At 34.9% G+C, this 23,136-nt stretch overlaps 1 protein-coding gene across 1 annotated transcript in view; it reads right to left on the bottom strand.

The window, feature by feature from the left end:
- The window catches only part of EML5 (EMAP like 5), a gene marked incomplete at its 5' end in the record, with an annotated part of 95,059 nt that overhangs the window by 60,861 nt on the left and 11,062 nt on the right, over positions 1 to 23,136 (bottom strand). The window contains 5 exons of the mRNA XM_083863991.1: positions 674 to 809; positions 8,112 to 8,297; positions 11,557 to 11,625; positions 12,179 to 12,277; positions 14,493 to 14,652. Coding sequence (XP_083720117.1) covers positions 674 to 809; positions 8,112 to 8,297; positions 11,557 to 11,625; positions 12,179 to 12,277; positions 14,493 to 14,652 — 650 coding nt within the window. The remainder of the gene's footprint in view (positions 1 to 673; positions 810 to 8,111; positions 8,298 to 11,556; positions 11,626 to 12,178; positions 12,278 to 14,492; positions 14,653 to 23,136) is intronic.

Raw genomic sequence — 23,136 nt, 5'->3', positions numbered from 1 at the left:
CACTTGTAATCAGTTATGTATTGACCCTGAGTATCTCATCACTATCAGACATTCTAGCACATTTTCCAATTCTTGGCAAGATATTAGAAAATAACAAAAGTGACTGGGGGAGAAGAAAAACAAATGCCAACAAAAGCAGTATCGTAAGTGACATTAGTGCTTCAGTACATGTTTGTATGCTCATCCTAAATCATTACAGCAACAATATCTGAAACACTCTATGTAAAATTTTAGCATGACGTGAACAGTAACTGAAGTCATAGTTACAAGTAAGCAGTGTTCTAATTTCCACAAAACTGTAGATAACATGCAAATAGTTTTAATGAAAATTTGGATAACCAGCAAGTGAAATTGTTGTACTCCATTGTTTTACACTGTAGATCTCACTGCCTCAAGCTCTCTTAAGCATTACTGTTCCTTGTTAAAAACTATTGTGGCCTAGAAACAGCATGCATAAAAAAATTAAATCTGTGTCTAAATCCTCATAATATGTACTGTTAGTAAAAGTAACTGTGACCTTCATACTAGTGAGCATGATCTACTCTATTTCTAGCAAATAGTTCATAGTAATGTACAAAAAACAATGTTTTGGGTTTTAAAGTCTTTTCTTGTTCAAAACACTGATAAATTTCCTATCTTACTGGTATATTGAAAGCAACAAACTTCTCTTTACCTTTATATCCCTGGTCTGTTTCCCTGAGATCAATCACAGTAATTGGTTTAAAATTTAAGTCCCACAAGCGAACACAGCCATCCCTGCCACCAGTGGCAAACCCCTCTTCACATGCATTCATGCTGAAAATTCCTGCCTAAAGAGAGAAGAAAGTTATTTTAACAACATACACAGATTAGAGAAAACCAGCATGCAACTAACACAAGCTTCAAATACATGCAAGTCAGAAATGGAAACAACTCAAAACAAGCAGAATTACCAACAAGTGATAAACAGTAAGTGAATTGCTGCAGGAATGCTTTCCTTCTGATGATCATCATCATAGAGATGCTGCTTCTTATCCCTAGAAAGAGTTTAATTTTATATCCTCTTGCCTTAGAACCTGGTCCAACTCTAATCAATGTCAGCATGAAGATTTCCCATGATCTCTGTTAGGCTTGGTTTAGGGCCTTTGTTGCTAGCACTCAGCTGCTATACAACAACACAAAAATATCTGGGATTTTTTTTATTTTTTACACCAAGGAAGATTGATTTAAAATTTAAGTTTAGAAATAAAACTTAAGGAAAACAATGATCATGCTACACCATTGAAAAATTAATATAAATTCTTATTTGAAAGGCGAACATCAGGAAACAAAACCTAACTCATTTTCTTCAACTCACTTGATACATGTTTTCTTCAGGATAACAATTAGGCAAGGATGATATATGTGGTATTAAAATAAAGATACTATAGCCACATAGGCACTATATTTGATTTAACAATATATATCTAAATGGCATACACACTATTAGAGTTTTTTTAATTACCTACACAACTTACTAACCTTATGTTCAGAAATAACTCACACATTTCAGTAAGCAAAGCTACTGAAAGGGCAACTTTAGCTGATAAGCCTATGAGAAGTTTAAACAATTGCTCTATATTTATTTAAAGTGTGTAATATTCAGCTATGACAAAAGTAAAGAAGAGAGCATTAGAAACAATGGAAGAGAAAATCTGTCTCTAACTTCTGCCCAAAAGAAAGTAGAAGAGCCAATAATATACACATATTTTCTATAATATCGGTCTGAAATTTCAGTTTTGTAAAGAAGTAAAATTCCAACAGTTCTTTAGATAGGGTCCAGATTTTATAGTAATGAAGCACATTATCTGCAAGGATGAAAACAATCTGCAAAGGAGGGGCTGGCTTTTGGGGGGCAAAAAGCTGCACACTCACAGAACAAATTAGGATACAATGTGACTTGTGACAATTCTGAGGTACCCATGACTATTATCTCCTACCAATATGCTTTTTATTCTAAAATTACAACTAAGAAAAATATCATAACGGACCGGTCATAATGAAATATGGATTGTGTTTGTTTCTCTAGCATCAGGTAACAAGAATATAATTTTTCATATTAAGAAAAAAAAACCTTTTTCTTAGCTATCTTTCTCTCAGCTTTCACATAAAAAAGAAGCCTGCTAGAATGTCACATGACAATCAAAACTGAAAGACTAGGGTGACAGAACTCAAATTTTTTGACATGTCATGTCTATTCTCAAGAAAGAGACTTAAGCATTGTAAGCCATAAGTTCAGGGGCAATACGTGCCTAAACAGAAATGTAGTGGAATTTTTAAGTCATAAGCAGCTTAGAAGGCTAATTCTCATTATCTCTAACATCTTAAAAATCCTCTGTTTCTTTAGGAGCCTAGAGATTATTGAAAATACAGCATAAACTGTATTTGTTTTCCTCTATGTGTGTCTATTTTAGTGCATTAACCTTTAATATTGTGAAAAGAAGTCTTATGAGGAGCAGCTGAGGGAGCTGGGGTTGTTTAGCCTGGAGAAAAGGTGGTTCAGGGAAGACCTTATCACTGTCTACAACTTCCTAGGAGGCTGTAGCCAGGTGGGGGTCGGTCTTTTCTTCTAGGTAACAATTGACAGGATGAGAGGAAATGGTCTCCAGCTGTACCAGAGGTTTAGATTGGATACTAGTAAAAATTTCTTCCCTGAAAATGTTGCCAGGTATTGGAACAAGCTGCCCAGAGAAGTCCCAGAGGGATAACCCCAAGAAGTGTTCAAAAACAGGTGAATGTGGCATTTGTGGATAGGGTTTAGTGGTGAACACAGCAGTGCCAAGTTAACAGCTGGACTCTAATCCTGGAAGTCTTTTCCAACCTTAGTGATTCTATGATTCTAGGTGCCATGGAATAAATAAAAGTCTAGAGGAATTCCAGCTAATTTTGTAGCATATGCTGAATTCTGTCCAAGTTTGTCTTTTAAAGCTCTTTTTGGAATGCAATCTTGATAATAGAATTATTTTCTTTTCTCTAATTAACTCTTTCCAAGATCCATTATTTAATTAGTCAGTATTAAAAAATAATCAGACATTTGGCGATGTGGGAGCTGGCGGAATGCTCTGAAGATAGGATCGAGTGGATCCAGCATTAATCTGTTTTCCATTCCACAGAATATCCTTATCTTGAAAAGGACATACTGGTTGTCAAGGAGATTTGGCAGATGTGCTTGCTCAATCTCTTGAAATGCAGTAGGACACTCTCATTTCAGTCTTTGTGCCACTGGGATAATAGAACGAGATGAAAATTATAAAAATGTCCCTCATTAATGGGACTGTAAGTATCTATGGAAAAAGCTGAGCTTTGCTACATTTCATATAATTGTTAGGCTCTAGGCTCACACTTTAAGGGGAAAACACAGATTCTTTACTGGGGTAGCTTGGCCAGTAAATCCTTCCTTTTAAAAACTGACAAGATTGTTAATGCAAATCAACTTTGGAATCTTCATGCTTCTTTAATCCTTCAGCCTGAAATTGTCATTAACATAATTTGATTCTTGATGGCTAAAAACCCTCTAGCAGTAATGAGAGGCAAACAATTGCACTGACTTTGTTAGATTCAATTGAATGTGAGCTGCAAAGACTGTGCTTCTGAATAAAAATAAAAGGTGTAAATCAAAGACTTCCATCTTAAAACTTATGAAGATTGGCATACAGATTACATTCTTCTTTTACAAATTCTTCATTTCACTTCCTAATGAACATGAAAATTCTGGAAATAATATCTCAAATCAATCAACATTTCCTCAGAATGCTGAATATTTCCTGTTTTTCCATCATAACCAGCTGGTATCACATCTGTGTTCCTTCAAAAACAAAAAGAAGATAGTTGAATGGGAGTAAATAAAAAATTAAATGCCCAGATCTACCAGAGATTATAGTTGAAAGTTGGAGAAGTACAAAAAGAATTTGACAAAGATGATCCCTCCTGCATGAATACTTAGCCACTTCTTGAATCCAAGAAGTTTCCAATGAAGCAGTTTATGGTTTTCTACTGCTACTGGACCTATCTTGCCCCCAGTGGACAAAAATCAAGTGTCAGTTTATCTAAATGCTAAATGTCTGTATAAAATCCACCACTCTAATTCTGACTGTGCTATTCCTAAAACATGTTGACTGCAGCTAGCTATAATTAGGACCAAGCTTGGAAGATGATATGGAAACCTCAGAAGCAACTGACTACTACTGAGCAACATAGTGAACCGAGACACTATTCCAACACAAAACCAACTCCAGTGCCTCCTTTTTACTCCCAGATACACAACAGGACACAGAAAGTAAAACATGTAAAGCAACACACATGTTGGGCACTTTGAGACATTGCTTCTCCCAATATGTAACTGCACAGCAAGGAAATGGATTGTAAACACTAAATACGTGCCGGTGAGTTTACAGTGGAGAGACACTACTTTGAAATGTGGTCTTCCTGTATAACAAATCATCCAGAAAACAGTTTTAAAATGTGCATATCACTATAAAAATTTAAAGTAGTTGTCTATATACCTCTCACTGGCTAAAAGAAGTGGACAGTTACCTTTGAAACCAATGACTAGTCTAAGCAGCAGAAGAAAATACTGCATGACTTAATGTGTTGGTACATGATACTAGCTTAAAACTATTCATTTAAGTTCATTATATTGTTTCCATCTATATTTAATTAGTATCCAGCCAACTGACATAGGCGTGCAATAATTTTAACAGAGTGCCTGTTATTTAACCTCAAGCTTGTTATTTAACCTCAGTTTCTGACATCAATCCACACAACTTTAATGTGTACCTCTGAAAGACTATCTGAAAATTAATTATTCATCTGCTGAGAAAGTGTCTTATGTACATTTACTATGAAAGGCAAAAGCATAGCACACAAGAATCTTTAAAACATACAGTGTTTTAACTAAGCACACAATTTTGTTTTAATATCCAAGTAATATGTAGTAATATCTTAATAGTCATGGACTACCTTGAATTTAGAAGATATAAGGTGATAAGTGGAAGATTCTATAATCTGTTCTTTGCACTTTACACAAATGGGACATCTATTAAAATATTATTTTTTATTAGTAAAGGTGTTTATTAATTTTTCAGAGGCAGATCCATAACTTACAAATAACCTCATGGAATATTACCATTGCCAGTGAATTAACACATATGTTCATGTTATTGTTTTCTTTCTCCCCTTTAAAATTTTCATTATTAGGATTATTATTTAGGAGGCAAATCCAGAATTGGAGTTTCCCACTGTTATCCATTGTTCCATGCACATGAACTCTGTGCCTTTACTCCTAAACTCTGTTCATTTGCATCTTTTTCTACTTTTCATTCGTACTTCTATTTTAAGTGAACTCACTAATCCTCTTCCAACTAATTCTCCAGTCACTTCAACTTATGTGCTTTCAACTTTTTGTTTCTACTCAAACTGAGATAGAAATCAGCAGGAAACTCTGCTTTCCTCTCTCTTAGTATTGCTATGACAGAAAACAGATAATCTGTTTGAATTAAGAATTCTTATTTTGCTTATTCAAGTTGGTATCTGTTTCCTTGGTTGCTCATACTGGTAGACCATGGTTTATTTTTCACATTGAATTATTCTTAAAATGAAAAATGTCATTTCAGCTAGTGCACAAAGAGAACCAACCTTTGAAAAGAACAGGTTTTCTATATTAATGCAGAAAATGTCCTAATAACCTAATAAATCTATGGCTGGACTATTTCTTCACATCATTAATGTGCTTTAGAAACTGTTTTCCAGTATCTCAGATATCTGCTATTTATGCTTCAAGAAAAGAATAGTATCCATGCAAATAATGAGATGTCTTCCTTCAATAAGATTACAGTTTATGTCACACCTGTTGAGGAGTAATGATACAGGATGATGAACAGGTATGCAGGGATGACATTTCCAACACTAGCACACTGAAGAGAAATTTTATCAATTCCCTACTATGTGCACACTGTCCCTTCAACAATATACATACACCATAAATCTTGTTATTTATGCTTGCATTTTTTCAGACAAGAAGGATATAATTTATAATTAATGTAATTAATATAATTAAGAACAATAATTTATTAAATTAAGTAGCCATAAAATATCATTATAATATTTTAGTATGGCTGAAGAGATACTGTCATTCCAAGTTTCCATATGTTTGGCTTAGAATAGTCTGTAGAATAGTCTAATAGAATTATCCTTTAATGTAATTTTTTTATTGAAAAACATGGTTTTATTTTGTTGGAAAGAAGTTTCCATCCATATTTCACTGGGGCTTTTTTCCCCCTGAAATTGGTGAGATTTGTAGTGACTCTAATCTCTTGTAAAAATGAATTTCAAAGACATGAACTAGTGTCCCTACTTAATTTTCTGTTCTGCAAAGTACAATTCCATTGAGCCTAGATGACAGAGCCAAAAATAGAAGGCTAGATGAGACCTACTCTAAGGTCACCTGAGCTCCGTCCATTGATGTTACTGAAGATAAGGATGTTGCTACACTTCAAATTTGATCTTATGGTCAGCTAAGAACTCAGACTGCACATAAGGGAATGGAGCAACAAGCTCTTATCATCTTATGTTTATCAGTTGTGTCATTTCACACTTAAACAGCTGAAAAGCACTGCATTATTCTGAGAAATAAACTGTTGCTGTTCTAAACAGTCCAAGTAAAAGGTATGTTAATATGCAGGACAGCTGTCTCCTACAGCATCAACAGGATGGGAGAATATTTTGGCATCAGTTTTCGACAGGAGACTAAGTGCATTCTTTCCTCTGGGAATTGAGGTCTGCATATGCAATGTCCAATCATCTCAGGAAAACAGAAAAAAACAGAACACTATTGAACACTTATTATGAAGACTGAAACCAGATCTGAAATTACAGAGCAAGAATCGGGGATAACTCCACGCTGTAAATACCCCCTCATACTTCCTCATTTATAATTTGGGCCTTCTTGGCCCAAATATTTCTACAGATGCATACAGGACAGTATGCTTGTGTGCGTTGTTCTAGAATTTTTTTATATATATACACATACACTTCTATGTTTATAAAGAAATCTCAAATGCAAAATATAGTGTGGGATACATTTCACACACAAATGTTCTTCATATCTTTGTTCACAACCAGAGACAGTGTCATTATACAACTGTCTGAATAAGTGCTCCAATCACTTTTGAATTATTAGTTCATTCAACAAGCTGCAATCATCCTGAGTGTTTATTTCTAAATCTTTGGTAAACCAAGAGTCTCCTTACTACAACTGACTGCAACCTCTCCCACACACATAACATTCATCACTTTGTCCCCTCCATTCTACCTGATTAAATCAGAGAGTGACTCTTACACTTCAGTTACAAATGCCAGGCCACCCAGCCCAACAGGCCAGTAAAAACAAACATATTTTACAGGTAAGAATCATTAACTGTTATTGATTTTTATCTAGAATTTTGAAGCTGCAATATCTGAATTCATATGCTTGTTTTTTCACACCATGTTAAATTGCTAATATGAGAACGTCAAATATTATCAAGAAGGTACAGTGATTTTCAAAACAAAAATTAACATTCAACCGGCAAGTCATACAGCTTTATAAAGTGACCTTAGCAGTTTCATGCTTCATAAGTTAAAGATCCAGAAACTGGTTGGCTTTGTTTTCAAGTGACACTTGGACAATTAAATGTCAAAACCTGCACGTTACCTAATGAGAAGTAATGAGGATTTTCACAGTTTAGTATGCATAAATCAGAGTGCAAACCAAAAAGTGGGGTTTTTTGCTGCCTACTTTAACCACAAACCCATATGCTTTGAAATAACATGGAAAGTAATTAAAACCTACACAGCAAAATTATGATCACTTTATATTCACATTAAACATTTCAATTAAAAGAAGATATTACCAAGCACATTGGAAAAAATTTATTAAGCTTTCACTGAGATGCCTTCACTTTTCAAAGATGTATACTGTCCTAAAAAATTATTCAAGTAAGACATCCTGAGTATGATTGAAACTGTTTAGGAGCACAGACAAGGTGACCTTGCATTGCCCTTTCTGCCCTTCCAGAAATCTAACATTTAATGTGAATTTAGAGAGATACACTTACAGCATGTGCTCCCTGTATTGTCCGTACAAGGTTGATCCCTTTCCATACATAGATGTCTCCGTTCAGTGCACCGGAATACGTCACTTCATCCCTTGCACAGGCGAGGCACAGGATAGTCTGGAGATCACCAGTCTTGCCAAAGACACCACGCTTTGGTGTCAATGAATTGCCACACAAGCTCCAGAACTGTAACATAAAGTGATTTAGGAAGACGGCTATTTTGCTAATACCTTATAATTTAATATGTATATCTGAAAGAGAAGTACTTTGCCTCCAAAAGACATCACCCACCATTCAGCCCCTTTGCCATGCCTTAGTTCTCCAGTTGAATAATGTTATATGTTATTAGCCAGCATTACCTTTCCATAAAATCATCATAACAGAGTAGTTCGGAAGGAATTTTGGGATATCAGTATTAAACTAAAATTCTCTCAAATAATAATTTGAGTCAGTTGTATTTTCAGTTATTTTTGAAAAGCCTTTCATAATAGAATTATCTTACATTTCTTTGATGTAAGACTTTTATGCTGAAAATGCTGCATTTGTACTTTGTGTTACCTTATATATTTAAAGATGCCACCTAAGCATGTAGGACCTAAGCACCTAAGCAATGCCACCTGGCATTTCTGATAAGACTCTATTTGTTCTGTTCTGAAGGCAGCTGGTTTTACTGTAGATGTATTTCTCATCAGAACCACGGATCAAACAAAGTAGCCATCTGAGGCAGAGATTTTTAAGAACTTTCTAATAAACCATTTGTATGTAATTGCAGCAATCACACAAGTGTGAATTCCCTCCTAGGTCACCTAACAGGTACCACTGAATCCTGAACTAATGACATGCAAAGTCTCTTGTCAGAGCACAATACTTGCCAACTAAGTCCCCAGACAAACACTGTAGTTTCTGAGATCTCTGCAAACAAGAAGCACTTGGATATTCCTTTCAAACCTCCTGTCCAAACACATAGACGTGCACTGGAAAGTGAAGCTGCTGAAGTAATCCAGTGAATAACACAAAAGCATCACTGCTGACAGGTTTCTCTTACATTGCCTCAGCATATAGAGTTTCCTGCATATGAGTTTATGGAACTGTATTTCACAGCAAGGCATTCTGTTACCAATAATCAGTTCAAAATTCTGAGCAGACTTCAATTAATATGGGATAATGTAAGAAGCTACCACAAACAGATTTTTGTACCTGCAATACTGTAATTCAAAAATAACTAGAAATTACCATTACTGATTAGAATAACTAGTACGGAGATAAGACAAATCCCAGTATCTTAACTAGTTGTGCTGGTTTGGGCTGGGATAGTTATTTTTCCTCACAATGGCTGGTATGGGATTTGTTTTGGATTTGGCCAAACACTGTTGATAATACAGAGATGGTTTTGTTATTGCTGAGCACAGCTTGCACAGCCAGGGGCTGTTCTGGTTAACTACTGCAACACTGGCAAGCAAGTTGGGGGTGCATGGGAAGTTGGGAAGAGACAGCCAGGACAGGTGACCCAAACTGACCAAAGGGATATTCCAGACCATGTGGCATCATGCTCAGTATATAAAGTGAGGGGAAGAAGGGGTGGGGGTGGAACGACACAAGACATTTGCAGTGATGGAGTTTGTCTTCCCAAGTCACTGTTACATGTCCTCTCCTGGAGATGGCTGAACACCTGCCTGCCCATGGGAAGTAGTGAATTAATTCCTTGGTGGGCTTTGCTTGCATGCTCAGGTTTTCCTTTCTCTATTAAACTGCCTTGATATCAACCCATGAGTTTTCCAGTTTATACCCTTCCAATTCCCTCCCTAGTCCTGCTAGTGATGGGGTGATTGAGCACCTGGTTGGGGCTTAGCTGCTGGCTAGGGTGCAACAATTACAGTAGCATTTTTTAAACTAAAGTACAGATTTCAAGACATAGACCATGTTGTTGCTTGAGAAGCAACTACACAGTCACTTCATAAATCAAACACCTAGCTCCAATGTGGAAAGAGGTGACATATATAAGAAAAGTAATTTTTCAATATCAGTTCACTTGGAATTATCTACATATTTTGATTAAGTACTATTATAATTAGCATAAAATATCATCTGAGAAAAAATACAATAGTATTAAAAACATGAAAGTAATTCTTGACCTCTGAAAGAACAAGAAGGTGTGGTTTAAGAAAAAAATACGTCAGCAAAAATCTCTTGCCTGATCCAAAGGCCTAAATATCTCTAGAATTCTGATTTTCAATTATGTTTTTGCAGGGAAAATAGCAATTATTTTTAAAATTATGTTGCTAAAGCCTTTTAGAAAGGCTTTGTAGAGCCTTAAAAGTTGCTCAAATTTTGCTTAACTAAATAGGTATGTTTTGACATCATAAAGCCATCTTAAATATACTAAATCACTGCTGGCAAATATTAGCTTACTATTGGTATAAAGGTCCTCTTAGAGAAGTAGGAAAAAAAAGATCATTATTAAGTTCATGAAATTTTTTAACTGGCATGCTAAACACTATGCCAAATCAGACTTATGCAATCTAGTCAAAGATTTAAGACTTTTTCCAGTAGGCCATTAATACATATGACTTCAAAAGTTCATTGTATATGAAGCAATACATTTTCCCCACCATGGGAACCTACACACAACAGCAATACAGAACCTTCAAGCTGCCATCTACTGCTGTTATGTGGTAACACAGAAAACTGTGCACAGGAGAAGACTGATTTTGGCTGACATGAAACATGGTTCCTAATCACTGATAATCCTGCTGACAAAGTTAAACCTGAAAAAGAAGTTGTTTCTGCACAGCATTTGCTACATAGATCAAACAGAGCATGCTTGAAAAAGACATGAACTGTCCAAATTATGAATCTTGTAACAGGTACAGAGTTCTCCAAATGACAAAGGCATAAATACAAGCAGGGAAAAGAATTAAAAGAAAGGAAAATGCTGCTTCTCTTCCTTTCTCTTCCACTGTCTCCCCATACTCTCTCTAAATAGTAAGAAATGGTTTTCCAATTAATTTCATTTCTGTAGTGCAGCAATTCATTCACTGTTCAAGATTCAGAAACTTGAGTACCTGGAGTCACCTTAAACATGCACATCCTGTCTTATACCACTCTGGATTTCAAACAGTGTATTTTAGAGAATCTAAATTTTAAATTATAGTACAATCATTATGTACAATGCTGCTGACAACTGTTTCATTCCTACTACATTACTTCTGCAAGGGCATGAAATCTTTTGAGCAGAGAGGGTCTGTTTATCACTATACAGATCTTTTAATATATCTACTGCAGTCAGGTGTGGTTCATGATTGCAATTCTAAGACCTAATATTATTCTTACACAAGACCTTCCATGTTATCATTCTGTATTCCTTTTAGTTTCTACTTTTATATATTTTATAGAGCATATATTACTGCAGCTTAAATATTTTGTAAATGAAGAGTTATTTTATTACCTTGATGTGTTTTACGCCACAGCTGACGAGCTTGTTTGGCTGGTATAAATCCCAAGAAATATCAAATATCTGCACAAAAAACACCAAGGATGTCAGCAGAGATGGCCTTTCTAGCACAGGACAGTTAAAACAGTAAAAATGTTTAGCAAATTAACAGGGAGTCTGAAATGCTTTAAATGGGTCCATTGGAAAGACTTTTTTATCCTCTCATTCCATACTGAAATTTCAATATATACCCAATATCATTCTGGCTTTTTTTTCCCCTAGAGTAATTAAAACACATTATAAAAATACATTAAGCTCCATTTATAGACTAGAAAAAATTAAGCAATTATTTGCATTTTTATTTCTCATATGGGGATTAGAGTCTAAGAAGTGCATTAATTCTGCACTTCCCCTACATGTTTTCAGTCTCAACAAACCATACACAAATAAATATTGAGTTACACATTTTATTCTAGAAATAAATGCACATGTCTTAAATATCTTCATGTCTTTTATAGGCAAATTCAATTTCTTAAACAAACTGGTTTTTGTTCAAACACAGGTCTAGTACGTATATACAGACACGGCTTAACAAACTAAAATGACATTGATGCTCAGACTATTTAGTTATACTTACTCTGTCTGTGTGACCAGGAGCCATTGATAACAATTTTCCTTTTCTCCAGTCCCATACACAAACTGTGTTTTTCGAATCCAAACCAACTGAGACCAAACGCTAAAAGTGTCCAAATTAAACAAACAAAAATAACTCAATATATTAATGAAAACCAAAGTTATTATTTTGAATGAGTTGCAAAACGTGTGTATCACATTTGAGATAGAAGCAATAGCTCCATTTTGATATAGAAGAAAACATAAGCTATATCTTACACCAAAGCTTACATAGATGCATCTTTTCAGGTACAACATCATGACCATAAAGATCTTCTTAGACAACAACATATTTCTGATTTATAATGTTTAATATGTATAATTATATATAGCACACATGGCAAGCTGCAATAAGGAGATATTTGCAAAAAAGGAATAATCACTGAAGTTAATGAAACTGCATTATCTTTAATTACATGTAACTCGCAGAATTTAGGATTTATTTTAGAAGTTCAAGAGATACAAAGAAAAAATATTTTCTTCAATCTTCTTGGAGACAAACAAAAGATTAAAAACAGCTAAATGCTTTGAAAGTCTTTTGCTTGATTCTTCAAGACACATATGAGTATATATTTCTTTCCGAATACTTTCTCAAACAAGAATTAAAAAGGCCTCAAACAAAATTTCATGGAGTCTTTATTATTCAGAAAGAGTTTAAAGCCATTTACACCATAAAACTAGGATGGACAAAAAGATTATTCCAAAAAAATCAAGAAAAATAAAATTTTGAGATCTTCCTGTGCTTTGCAGCCTGTCTTGTCTTGACTGTGAAGACACCTTGCACTGATTTCTTGACACAAATGATTGACTAAACTAGCCACTTGTATTGAATCTGTTAACCAGTCAAAATGCTATTTTTCCTATAGAAGTCCTCAACAGAAAGACTAACAGGACTGAATTTAAAAAAAAAAAAAAAAAAAAAAAAAAAAAAAAAAAGCTGAGTGATTTGGTTTAATTTTTAAAGAAAATTAGTATTTTTGTTCAGTTTTTGCATGAATTGTGCCATCTTGCTATTGATAAATGAAAGTTTTTCAAATCTTTTGGGCAAAGTTTTTTCACTATTCAGCAGTTAATACTTACACACATTAAAGAAAAATTTAGCTTCAATTTCTACATAGATTATCCAGTGAGTTTGTAAAAGCAAAAACAAAATCCAAACTTGAATCATAACCTTTTTTCCTAAAGACAGAAACCTATTCCAAGTAACATAATTCCTTTACTGTCTTAAAAACTCTAAGATTATGAGAAAAAAAATAAACAAGTTAAATACAATTTCTATCTATGCCTCCTATTTATTAATATTACAAAACCTAATCTTTCTATTCCATCTTTGAAAAGTTAGGGTACTTCAATCCTAATTTGATGCATCTTGATTTTTAATTATGAAGGCCATTCAAGTGAGGGAGGGACACAAGTTTTCACAATAAGAACAATATAAAGAAAAGATATTGCTGTGAAGTAGAAATTATGCTCTAGAAAGAAGCTGACTCTAGAAGCTGACTTCCTAAACAATGAGAGGTCATTTCAACAAACTCAGAACTTTCCTACAACAATTACAACATGTTTTAACAGAAACAGGTTACAGGTAGGCTTTCCTCTTGGGTTCCACACAGCTCCATTTGATATTCTCTTAAGGACAGCAGCTGGTCTCTACAATAGATCCTCACTTGAGAAAACAGCAGTAACTAACACTGACCTTTTCTGCAAGGAAAAGCAACTGAGAATATAGCTAAATCTGAGTATCACATTGCAAGGCTGAGTGGGAGGGAAAGAAGTGTTTCTTAGACCAAGAAAGCACATCTCCAGAAAGGATTTTCTCAGTTATTACCTTTTCAGCTGCTACCTAACATGTAAATATAACCATTAAATTTTCCATTTCTAATACATCAGTCAAGAAAGTCTCTTTACTCAGAGGAGCAAGTGTCTGGTAAAAACAATCTCCATTATAGGTAGCAGCTCTGACAACCAGAGAATGTTCAAAAGCAACAAAATTATAACCCAATGAAACGTTTTTCTTGACGTGAGTCTAAACAATCAAAATGTGGAGAGCCACCAGTGAATGCAAAATGCATTCAAGAAGCTTTCAAAATTCTAATCTTCTTTCCAAATGAAAAATATTTGGAATTCATTAGTAATGTAATTTTATCTTCCTCAACTTGAGAATAAGCAGATAAAACCTGAGACAATACACTTTCTTTTTTCAAGAAAAGCTATGTGACAAATTTCTAATACATAAACAATTCATTCAAGTGTTTGAAAAAAGGATATTAAATACGTACCTGACCATCTAAATCAAAGGCCAAGCAAGCTATACCATGTGTGTGAACGTCTTTCAGAACAGATACAGTTTGCACAGTATATGAATCCCACACACAGATGTATGGTTCCTTCCCAACTTGACCTGTTGCCACCAACACACGCTCAGGGTGCAAAGCAAGGCTGCCAAAAAAAAAGATATAAAGTATTTCTGCATGAAACTTTTGTTTTTGCCTCATTAGTTGCATTATTTTTTTTCCTTAAAAATTCTTTTACGATATTTTCCCATGGATTCTAGATAATAAAAAGTCATTTTGTATCACAGATTCCACAGTAGCTGCGAAATTCTAAATATAGTACATACCAACATCTTTCTTGAATTTAGCCTTCAAAAGCCTTCTAAATTAAATTAATTGCAAAATAGTCAGTACTTCTGTTCCAAAAGTGTTTACTAGATTTGGTCAGATTTTCATGCACTGAGAGAAATATCTTTTTTTCCTTTCTTTCCAATTCTTAAAACTTAAAAACACAAACAATAGAAAACAGAAGTTAGTGTTTAACTGTCTACACATCAATCGCCAGCAGAGAGATATGTGCATTTCCAGAAGTTCTTGATGTCCTTTCTATGAGAGGACAGCTTTCTGGAGCCATCTCTCTGCTGATTGTACAGCAACCCAAAGTACGACTAGCTTAGACTAGCGACAATGACTACACTTCAGAGGACTAAACTTAAGAGCGATTATCTTAAATATCTTAATTTTAATATAGAACAATTGGGAATAGCTGGTTTTGAATAATTATTAACTCTTCACATTTTTAATATTGTAGAGAATTTTCTTCTAGCTTGTATTTCAATCTTTCAGAGTTCACTTGAGGATCATCAGAACTGTTTTGCCAAATCTGGGACCAAGCTAGAAAACATTCTAGTCAGCAAGATATTTCTTCATTTTGTTTATTCCAGCAAGCTGTAAGGGAGAACATGAGGTCTGAGGATTCAGATTTCATAAGACAGAAAACTAAGAATATGTTCTAACAGAAACCCCAACAAACTAATTGATCACATTCCACACATACTAGGTACAGCAGTCCAAAATGATGTAGAAATACCACATAGAAGTCAGAAAGACATAATTTTCAAAGCTGGCTGTTTAATTTGGCTAAAACATTTCCTAGCCTGATGAATCCCATGGTAATGAATGATCTTGAGAAACTGGTGGACAGAACCACTAACAACGCACAGTAAGTATATTTATCTTCTCAAAAGGATTTGGAAAGGAGAAAGGTTGAGCACTTTGCAAAGGTAAGATGATCTTTAACTTGAACACAGGATTTCATAAATAAAGTTCAAAAGGTGAAGACAAGGGAAGTCTATAAATATTAGCAAAAACAGCAAGGTCAAAGCTAACCAGGAAATTACCAGAAAAAAATCTAATTCAGAATATGTATATATTTTCTATATACAGAAAGAGCAAGAGAAAACCACATTAGAAGATGCTTAATATTTTATGAAGTTACACTACAGTACACAATACATTCCTATATTTTTTCTGTTTTAAAATAGCAGTTCAGTTGGCTGATACTGCTTGACAAATTCCACATGCAAAACTGAGCAGAACTTCTAACTGCAAAGTTGAAAAGGTAAAAAGCCCTAAACCTTTCCATTTTACTATGGGAATTTCTGCTCTTGGCTACTCCCTGTTATCCTCAGCACCAGGATAAAGTAACCAATACTTCCCCATTTGTTTCATGACACTTCCAGAGTTGTTTCCCTAGTTCTTCCCTTCTTGTTTGTTTGACAGAGCAACTTCACAATTAAAAAACATTGCTGAAAGGAACTGGTGGCAAAACTTAGCACATTTCAATTCAGTTCTGCCACCTAATCCTGACTAACACCTGCACATCTCCCAGAGCACAGAAAGGCAGATGGTGTACTCACAGGAAAAAAGGAAAAGCATCTGGAGGGAGAGAAAATGCTGCACCAAAAATTATCTGTTTTTTTAGAATGGCACCAGAGAAAGGGAGCAATTACACAAAATGGACAATAAAGAAATTTGAAAAAGGAACTGATAAGAACAAGCAAGAAAAGAGATAGAAACTAAAAGGAAAATAGAAAAAACACAGCAGTCTCATGTCTGATTCACCACCTCTTCAAACCTGTCCTGATCTGTGCTACAAGTGCATAGTGCATTTTTAGACCAGCAAAAACCACACAAGTGCAACAAAACACTCATACACCACATGGACACACATACATGCAAAAGCATCCCCATACCACATCTTACAAAACAATTTATAGCAACAAAAACTTAGCTCTATATGTTTTTAATCAAAGCCTAGAGTCTTTAGAGAAACACAATGCATCAGAGATGGAAGGGACAACAGCACAGGTACTACCAAGGGAAAGGAGAACATTGTTGGCACACCAACTAATTTCATTCCAAAAATATTAGGTGAATACAGAGAAGGTTTCCTCTATTTCTAATCAATAAATGGCAAATAACAACTAATAGCAGCATCACAGTATTAGTTCTTTCTACATCACAATACAAAATACTGGCTTAAAAAACTGAGCTCAAATTCTGCCTTGATACAGGACAATAATACAGCACAAATTAAGACCCAAACCCTGTATTTTAATCACAACAGACAACATTGTAGAATTACCAATGTCCTCCTATCACTTCAGTCTCTATAGTAAACTGCTAATATTTTTTGTAGACAGTCATTGAAAGAAGAAGAAAATAAACGTGCAATAAATATTTTAAGACAGCAAGCTTTTATGAAAAATGCAAATATGGTGAGTTTAAGGGAAACTATTTAGCAAAGCTGTTAGCAGTGGCTGAAGAAACAGCTGCCTGAAAATACCTTTCCTCACCTTTTCTAAGAGACCAAGGAGTGAAGGACAACTTAAAGTACTACCTGTAAGTATTCTATCTCACAGGCTATCAGAGCAGATAAAAAGACAAGCATGGAAAAAGTCAAGGGACTACTATTTCTGTTACTAACACTTAATGAAGTAACTACCACATATATTTACATTATTTTGATATGAGACATGAATGATAAGACAATGTTTCTCCTTAATAATCAAGTCTTGGTTATTATTAATCCCATGGGGCACCATGCAGAATTATGCATCTGAAATTTTAGGTCCTCATGAAAAATCAAGGATTTGATTCCTAGATTCCAATTTTACACAATGTGGTGACTCTTTTCAGTTCTTTCATTGGACTATGAGGGATCAAGCAATCCCTATAAGCACAGCAATCAATACAAAATACAGTATCTTGATCTAACCTCTAGAGTAGAAGCATCTATACAACTCACATACTTGAGAATGTTCATTGTTAGAACAGCCCTGAGCAAAACACTTTAAATAGCTTCCTAGTGCAGAAAGAAAGAGTTTAACTAGAATGAGTGCCCAGAAACAAATAACAAAAAATGCTTTCCATACATGCACTATACGAACTTACGAGTGTCATGCAGTTAACAGGATCAAACAATGAGTTCAAGCTCTCTCTGGGTACTCTGAGGTGTTAAAATCATGCAACCATTGGGATGGTATCTGCAATAGCAATTAGAATAGCAAATGAATTGCTATTCATCCACTCAGTTCCTGAGTTCAGGCAGAAAAGTCTGGGTATGGCTCACTTCTCAAGGCAGATTTCCAATTTGTCAGTGTGGGACCTGTGGGCTTAACTACAGTCCCTCACAAATACTTTCTTGCATTTATTTTTGTCTTAGGGAGAGGGAAGAGATTGCTTAGTGGCATAAGAAGCTCTGCACTCAGAGGAAAAGGACACATGTTCCCTTTACTGCACTCAGGAGAAGAGAACTCAAGTTCCCTTTACTATCCTGGTAATGAGAGCTGGTATGACCTATCCAGGTTAGACTGCTGAAACTGTGCTTGCATCTAGCCCACACAGCTAGACTGTAAACTGGTGCTTGATTTCTTTCCTCGTCCTTGAAGGATGACTAAGCTGATGAATGAGATACTGCTGCTTGTCCAAAAAAGGAAACAGATATCCCTAATGAGACAAATTCTTCAGGCCTTCTTGTCTGCCTCTGGCCTTTCTGACCTGGGCTTTTCCACAACAGATGTTAGATCTAATGTAGTGTTTCTCAAGAAGCAGATTTGTAAGAACTTGTCCAAAAGGCAAACATGACCATGAAAAAAGAAGCAAGTATTAAGCTAACAAACTGCTAAGTCTAATTAATTTTTAAATTGGCCCTAGAATTTGGAACTCCTCAGAAGAGTTCAGAAATAGAAAATTAAAAAAACTTGCCTGTCACTATTGCAAAAAACTAAATAGATGGACTTGTAGTGAACTGAGATTTCCACCAACATGTCTGAATGACAGGTCTTTTCCTAGCCAGATACTCAAATTGGGCTGAAATGCAATAGTAGAGTTTTAACAGCATACTGAAAAGGGATGTTTCTCACTTTAGTACAGTCGAGCTCCTCTTTTTAATGCATACAGAAAAGGTTATTTCTCCCTTTTAGAGCAATATGTAAGCATTTCCCAACATTTTGACCAGATCCATGCACTGTACAAGACCAATGTTAGATTATTAAATACTAATGGCAGCCAATGAAAAAAATATAAAATCTGTCCATGTTATGTCTGCGTAGAATGAGACTAGAGCCATGGATAAGATCCTCCAATTTGTGGGAGGTTTGTAGTGGCAAGGGATCCTGAAGGAGAATAGTCAATAATAAACTACTTGATAATAAAAGAAATTAAGATTTTTTTTCATCTTTACTTGGTTTGCGCTGAGCATTAGCAGGCATTGATTAATACAGACAAGCTGCAGACAAGGATACAGTATTAAAGATGATGTTTCCTTAGCAACAATATTGGATGAAAATCCAAGAATATATTCATGTGACTACTCCTGAGCTTCATAAAACTAGGGCACCAGTAAAAATGCACAAAAGAATACTGCAGTAAAATAACAGCATCTCAGACATCTATTAATTAAGAGTTAATTTCAAGTGTGAAATTGTTTATATATTTAAATAAAGCAAAATATTTTCATGGTATGTTTACAGACATTTCACATACAGTTGAGAATAGCTTCTTATTTGCAGTCATTTACCCATATTTCCCAGAAAGAATAACAGGGGAAGCTACAAACCATTTCTGTCATACTATTTAAGATCTTAAAGCAGAAAGACCTGTAATCAGCAAACATCTCTCATCAAAGTTTAAACAGATCAAGTCAGAGCACTTATTTCCATAGACAAAACAAAGCAGTATTCATCATGGAGCATTACTACCAGCCTTTCCTATAGTTATTGCTCCAGAGCCAATAATGTCAAACAAAGCTTCCTGAACCTTCCTTAAATTGCACAAGCATCCAACTTCAAAGTAAGAGAGTCTGAAGTGGAGACAGGGACAGTGAACTCAAACTATACATTGGTTTATATATATATACTATATAACTCAAACTATACATTCCCAGCTGCAGTTTATCTCATTACCATTCCATATTTTCTCCTCCTGAATCTGAATGCTTTTAGATCAACAAGAAACATTTATAAGCAACTCAGAGAATCCTAAAGATTGCTTTGGGCTTCTGTTTTGTTCCTGAACTCCAAGGAGGGGGCAAAAAAGAAACCAGATGTACTTTAAAGAGAAGGAAAGAGTTAGAGAGTGAATAAAGCAACACTGGTGCAAAGTTCCCAACTCACTGAATATGAGAACAGAGTAAAATATTCTGGGAACTATATGCCCCTAAATGAAGATGTACATTTTTGTCTTGCATTGTCACATCCTCCACTGCTGAGGAAGGGATTGCCCTCAGCTTTCTAGTAAGTTATCATTCCTAGAAAACTGATTAAAAATAAAGATATTCCCCTTCTTTTCAGATATGAATGATTTTGCCAGTGCCAAGAGGAGAACTCATGGTTTGACTGAGTGGGGTTGCTGGATTTTTACAAATTCTACATGATCTTGACAATTTAATCACCAGGTTTTCAAAATCTGAGGAAAAAAATTCTTTTCTAATATGCCCCTTGAAAAAGAAGACAGCAAAATTACTTACCTATTCCTAGCTAAAAAATCTTCTCACATGAAAGTCAGAAGTATCATATACTCCAGAATCATTTGGAGATAAATTTGCTAAGATAATGTCCTGTTATTCTTTAATAGCTATTCATATTAAAGAACTGGTGGTACAATAATGGGACACACTAGAGCCTGAAGGCAAGTAAAAGTAAGAATCCCACCTAAAAAAAAATCCAACTGCCTTCTTTTCCTTACAAGACAAGGCACAGACTTATAACCAACTATTTAAACCATTATTACACGTGAAGTGTCAAATATGAATCCCCTAGAACTAGCAGCAAGGAAACAAAACAAAAGAAAAAGAAAAAAGAGACAGAGAAAAAAGGAAAGAGTACAAGATCTGCAAAGAGAAGACAGTGCAATCAGCTGTCAGTAACTTAGGAGGGGGGCAGTGCAGCTGGCCAGCTCCTTTAGGTCACTGGATTTGATGACCCAAAAGAGATCCTTTAACAAATCAGGAAATACTAGTACAGGTGTTCTGCAGGTGTTTGACAGGGATGTTTTCCTACAGAAAAAAAAAAAGTCCAGGACATCTCTAACACTTGTCACAAATGGGCCATCCCAGCATCTAACTTTGCACCCAGAAAAGTGAAAGGAACCAGGATACCACTTAAAATTGAGACAACATCTGACTCTTGTTTAGAAAATAACTATTGAAATGCTATAGAGGCCACAAAAGTATTTACACAAAAGACCATCTCCTAAACAAACAAAATCCCCACATGTACCAAGACCATAAATAAAACAGGAAAGAAGCACAGGAAAACTAGAAAATATTGAAGGGATTCAGAAGTCAACATGTAGTTGGTAGCCAATGAAAGATATCGCCCATGTGGGCTCACAAACTTAATTACGGAAAACCAATAAAAAGGAGAAGATGGATAAAGAGCACTCATATGTAACACTTTCAAGAAAATACAAATGTTCTGCTTAAAAATTATGTTTATCTCAAAAATACTGATCCAGTTGGCTAATCCCAATGAGGAATGTAATGTAATATAATACTCATTCTCATAAACACATGCTGTAATCTGCAAAAGACAAAATCATAATTATTTATAAATTGTTACAGAATAATGTTTCAAAGGCTATTCATTTTTATGGTGATTTATTTACATGGCAGAAGAAACAGCATTGAACAAAACAGTAGGCAAAAGAGGAACCTGTAACTAAAAAATACATATATCATCTATTGTGCAACCTTGATCTAAAAAATAAACCCAAACCAAACATTTACCAGTTCTTCAAATATTCATTTTATTTCCCCAAGTACTCCAGAAGGCTATTTCACTTAAAATGTCACATTTGCCACAGTAACTCTTCAGGCAATTTCCAAATGCTGTCAGATGCCTTGTCTTGATCTAAGATAAAGCATCATTCACCTTGCTTGCTCTTGTAGAGGGATTATAAACAGGGAACAGGGATTAGCACAGTTCTAAAAGTCAGGAGAAGGTTTATACTGTTGTCAGCTAACCAAAACATAGAATTAATCCACTCATGCTGCATGCAAGCTGTCTTGATAAAATGGAGACCTCAAACCACCATTATGCACTAAAATGCATAATTTTTTTAAAGTGATTTTTACCTTTAAATGCGTTTTGTGTTTTTTCCCACAATAGCCTGTATATATAAGATTTGCATGCACCTATATCGTAGTCTGACATTTACAGGAGCTTTGCTCCTCATATAAGTTACCTATGGTTCAGAAAATTGGAGGGTCACTGTTATTTTTAAAATATCCAACTAGATTTAGTCACGAGAAATGTATCACATAAATAGAAAGAATCAAAGCAGTAAAACACTCTCTTAGAACATTGTTACAAAAATATGTCATATCTACAAATGTCATTGTCAGTTGGGATAAAGTAAAAACTACATTAAGTAATCAGGAGTGAAATGTATGAGCATTGTGAGAACACAATCATTTTAACATAGTTAAGAGCAATTTCTAAACAAGACTGTCAGCTTGGACACATTTTCCTTATTATTAGATCTGGTCCTATGCCTCAGTTTTGTTTCTTTTCTTTCACTTGAACTTTTCACCTGAATCAAGCATTTTATTTCCATGTAATTTTATGCCAAATATCTTATCAATATACTTCATATGAAGCCAAAGGATGTTTAAGGTGCAATAATTTCTACAGTCAACACGGTGTAAGGCAAATGAAACTCTGGCTAAACCACTGCTGGAAGTACTACTGCAGGTACATCTAAAGCTGACCATTTTGTTCACACTGACATTATTCTCTCCAGTTATGCCACTCACTCTCTGGACACACTTCTCTTGATCTTTTAATTCAACCCCCCAAAACAGGAGCCTCTAAAAATATTTATGATGACTCCATGAATACCTGAGCAATTAGAAGTTGGATATTGCTGTTGGACAAGAAGATTAGTTTTGGGATGGGTTTTGGGTTGTGGGTTTTTTGGGGGTTTCGTTTAGTTGGTTGGTTTTGTTATTGTGTTGTTGTTTTGGGTTTTTTTTTTGGTTTTTTTTTTTTTTTGGTTTTTTTTTTTTGCTAAAATGACGTGCTTTTAAAGCAAAAGAATTAAATCAGCCTTTGCATACAGTTACAAGTCTTGATCCATCCTCTCT

This window comes from Zosterops lateralis (genome assembly GCF_965231275.1).
Source record: "Zosterops lateralis genome assembly, chromosome: 6".
Taxonomy (NCBI): domain Eukaryota; kingdom Metazoa; phylum Chordata; class Aves; order Passeriformes; family Zosteropidae; genus Zosterops; species Zosterops lateralis.
This window is presented reverse-complemented; position numbering and strand designations above follow the sequence as displayed.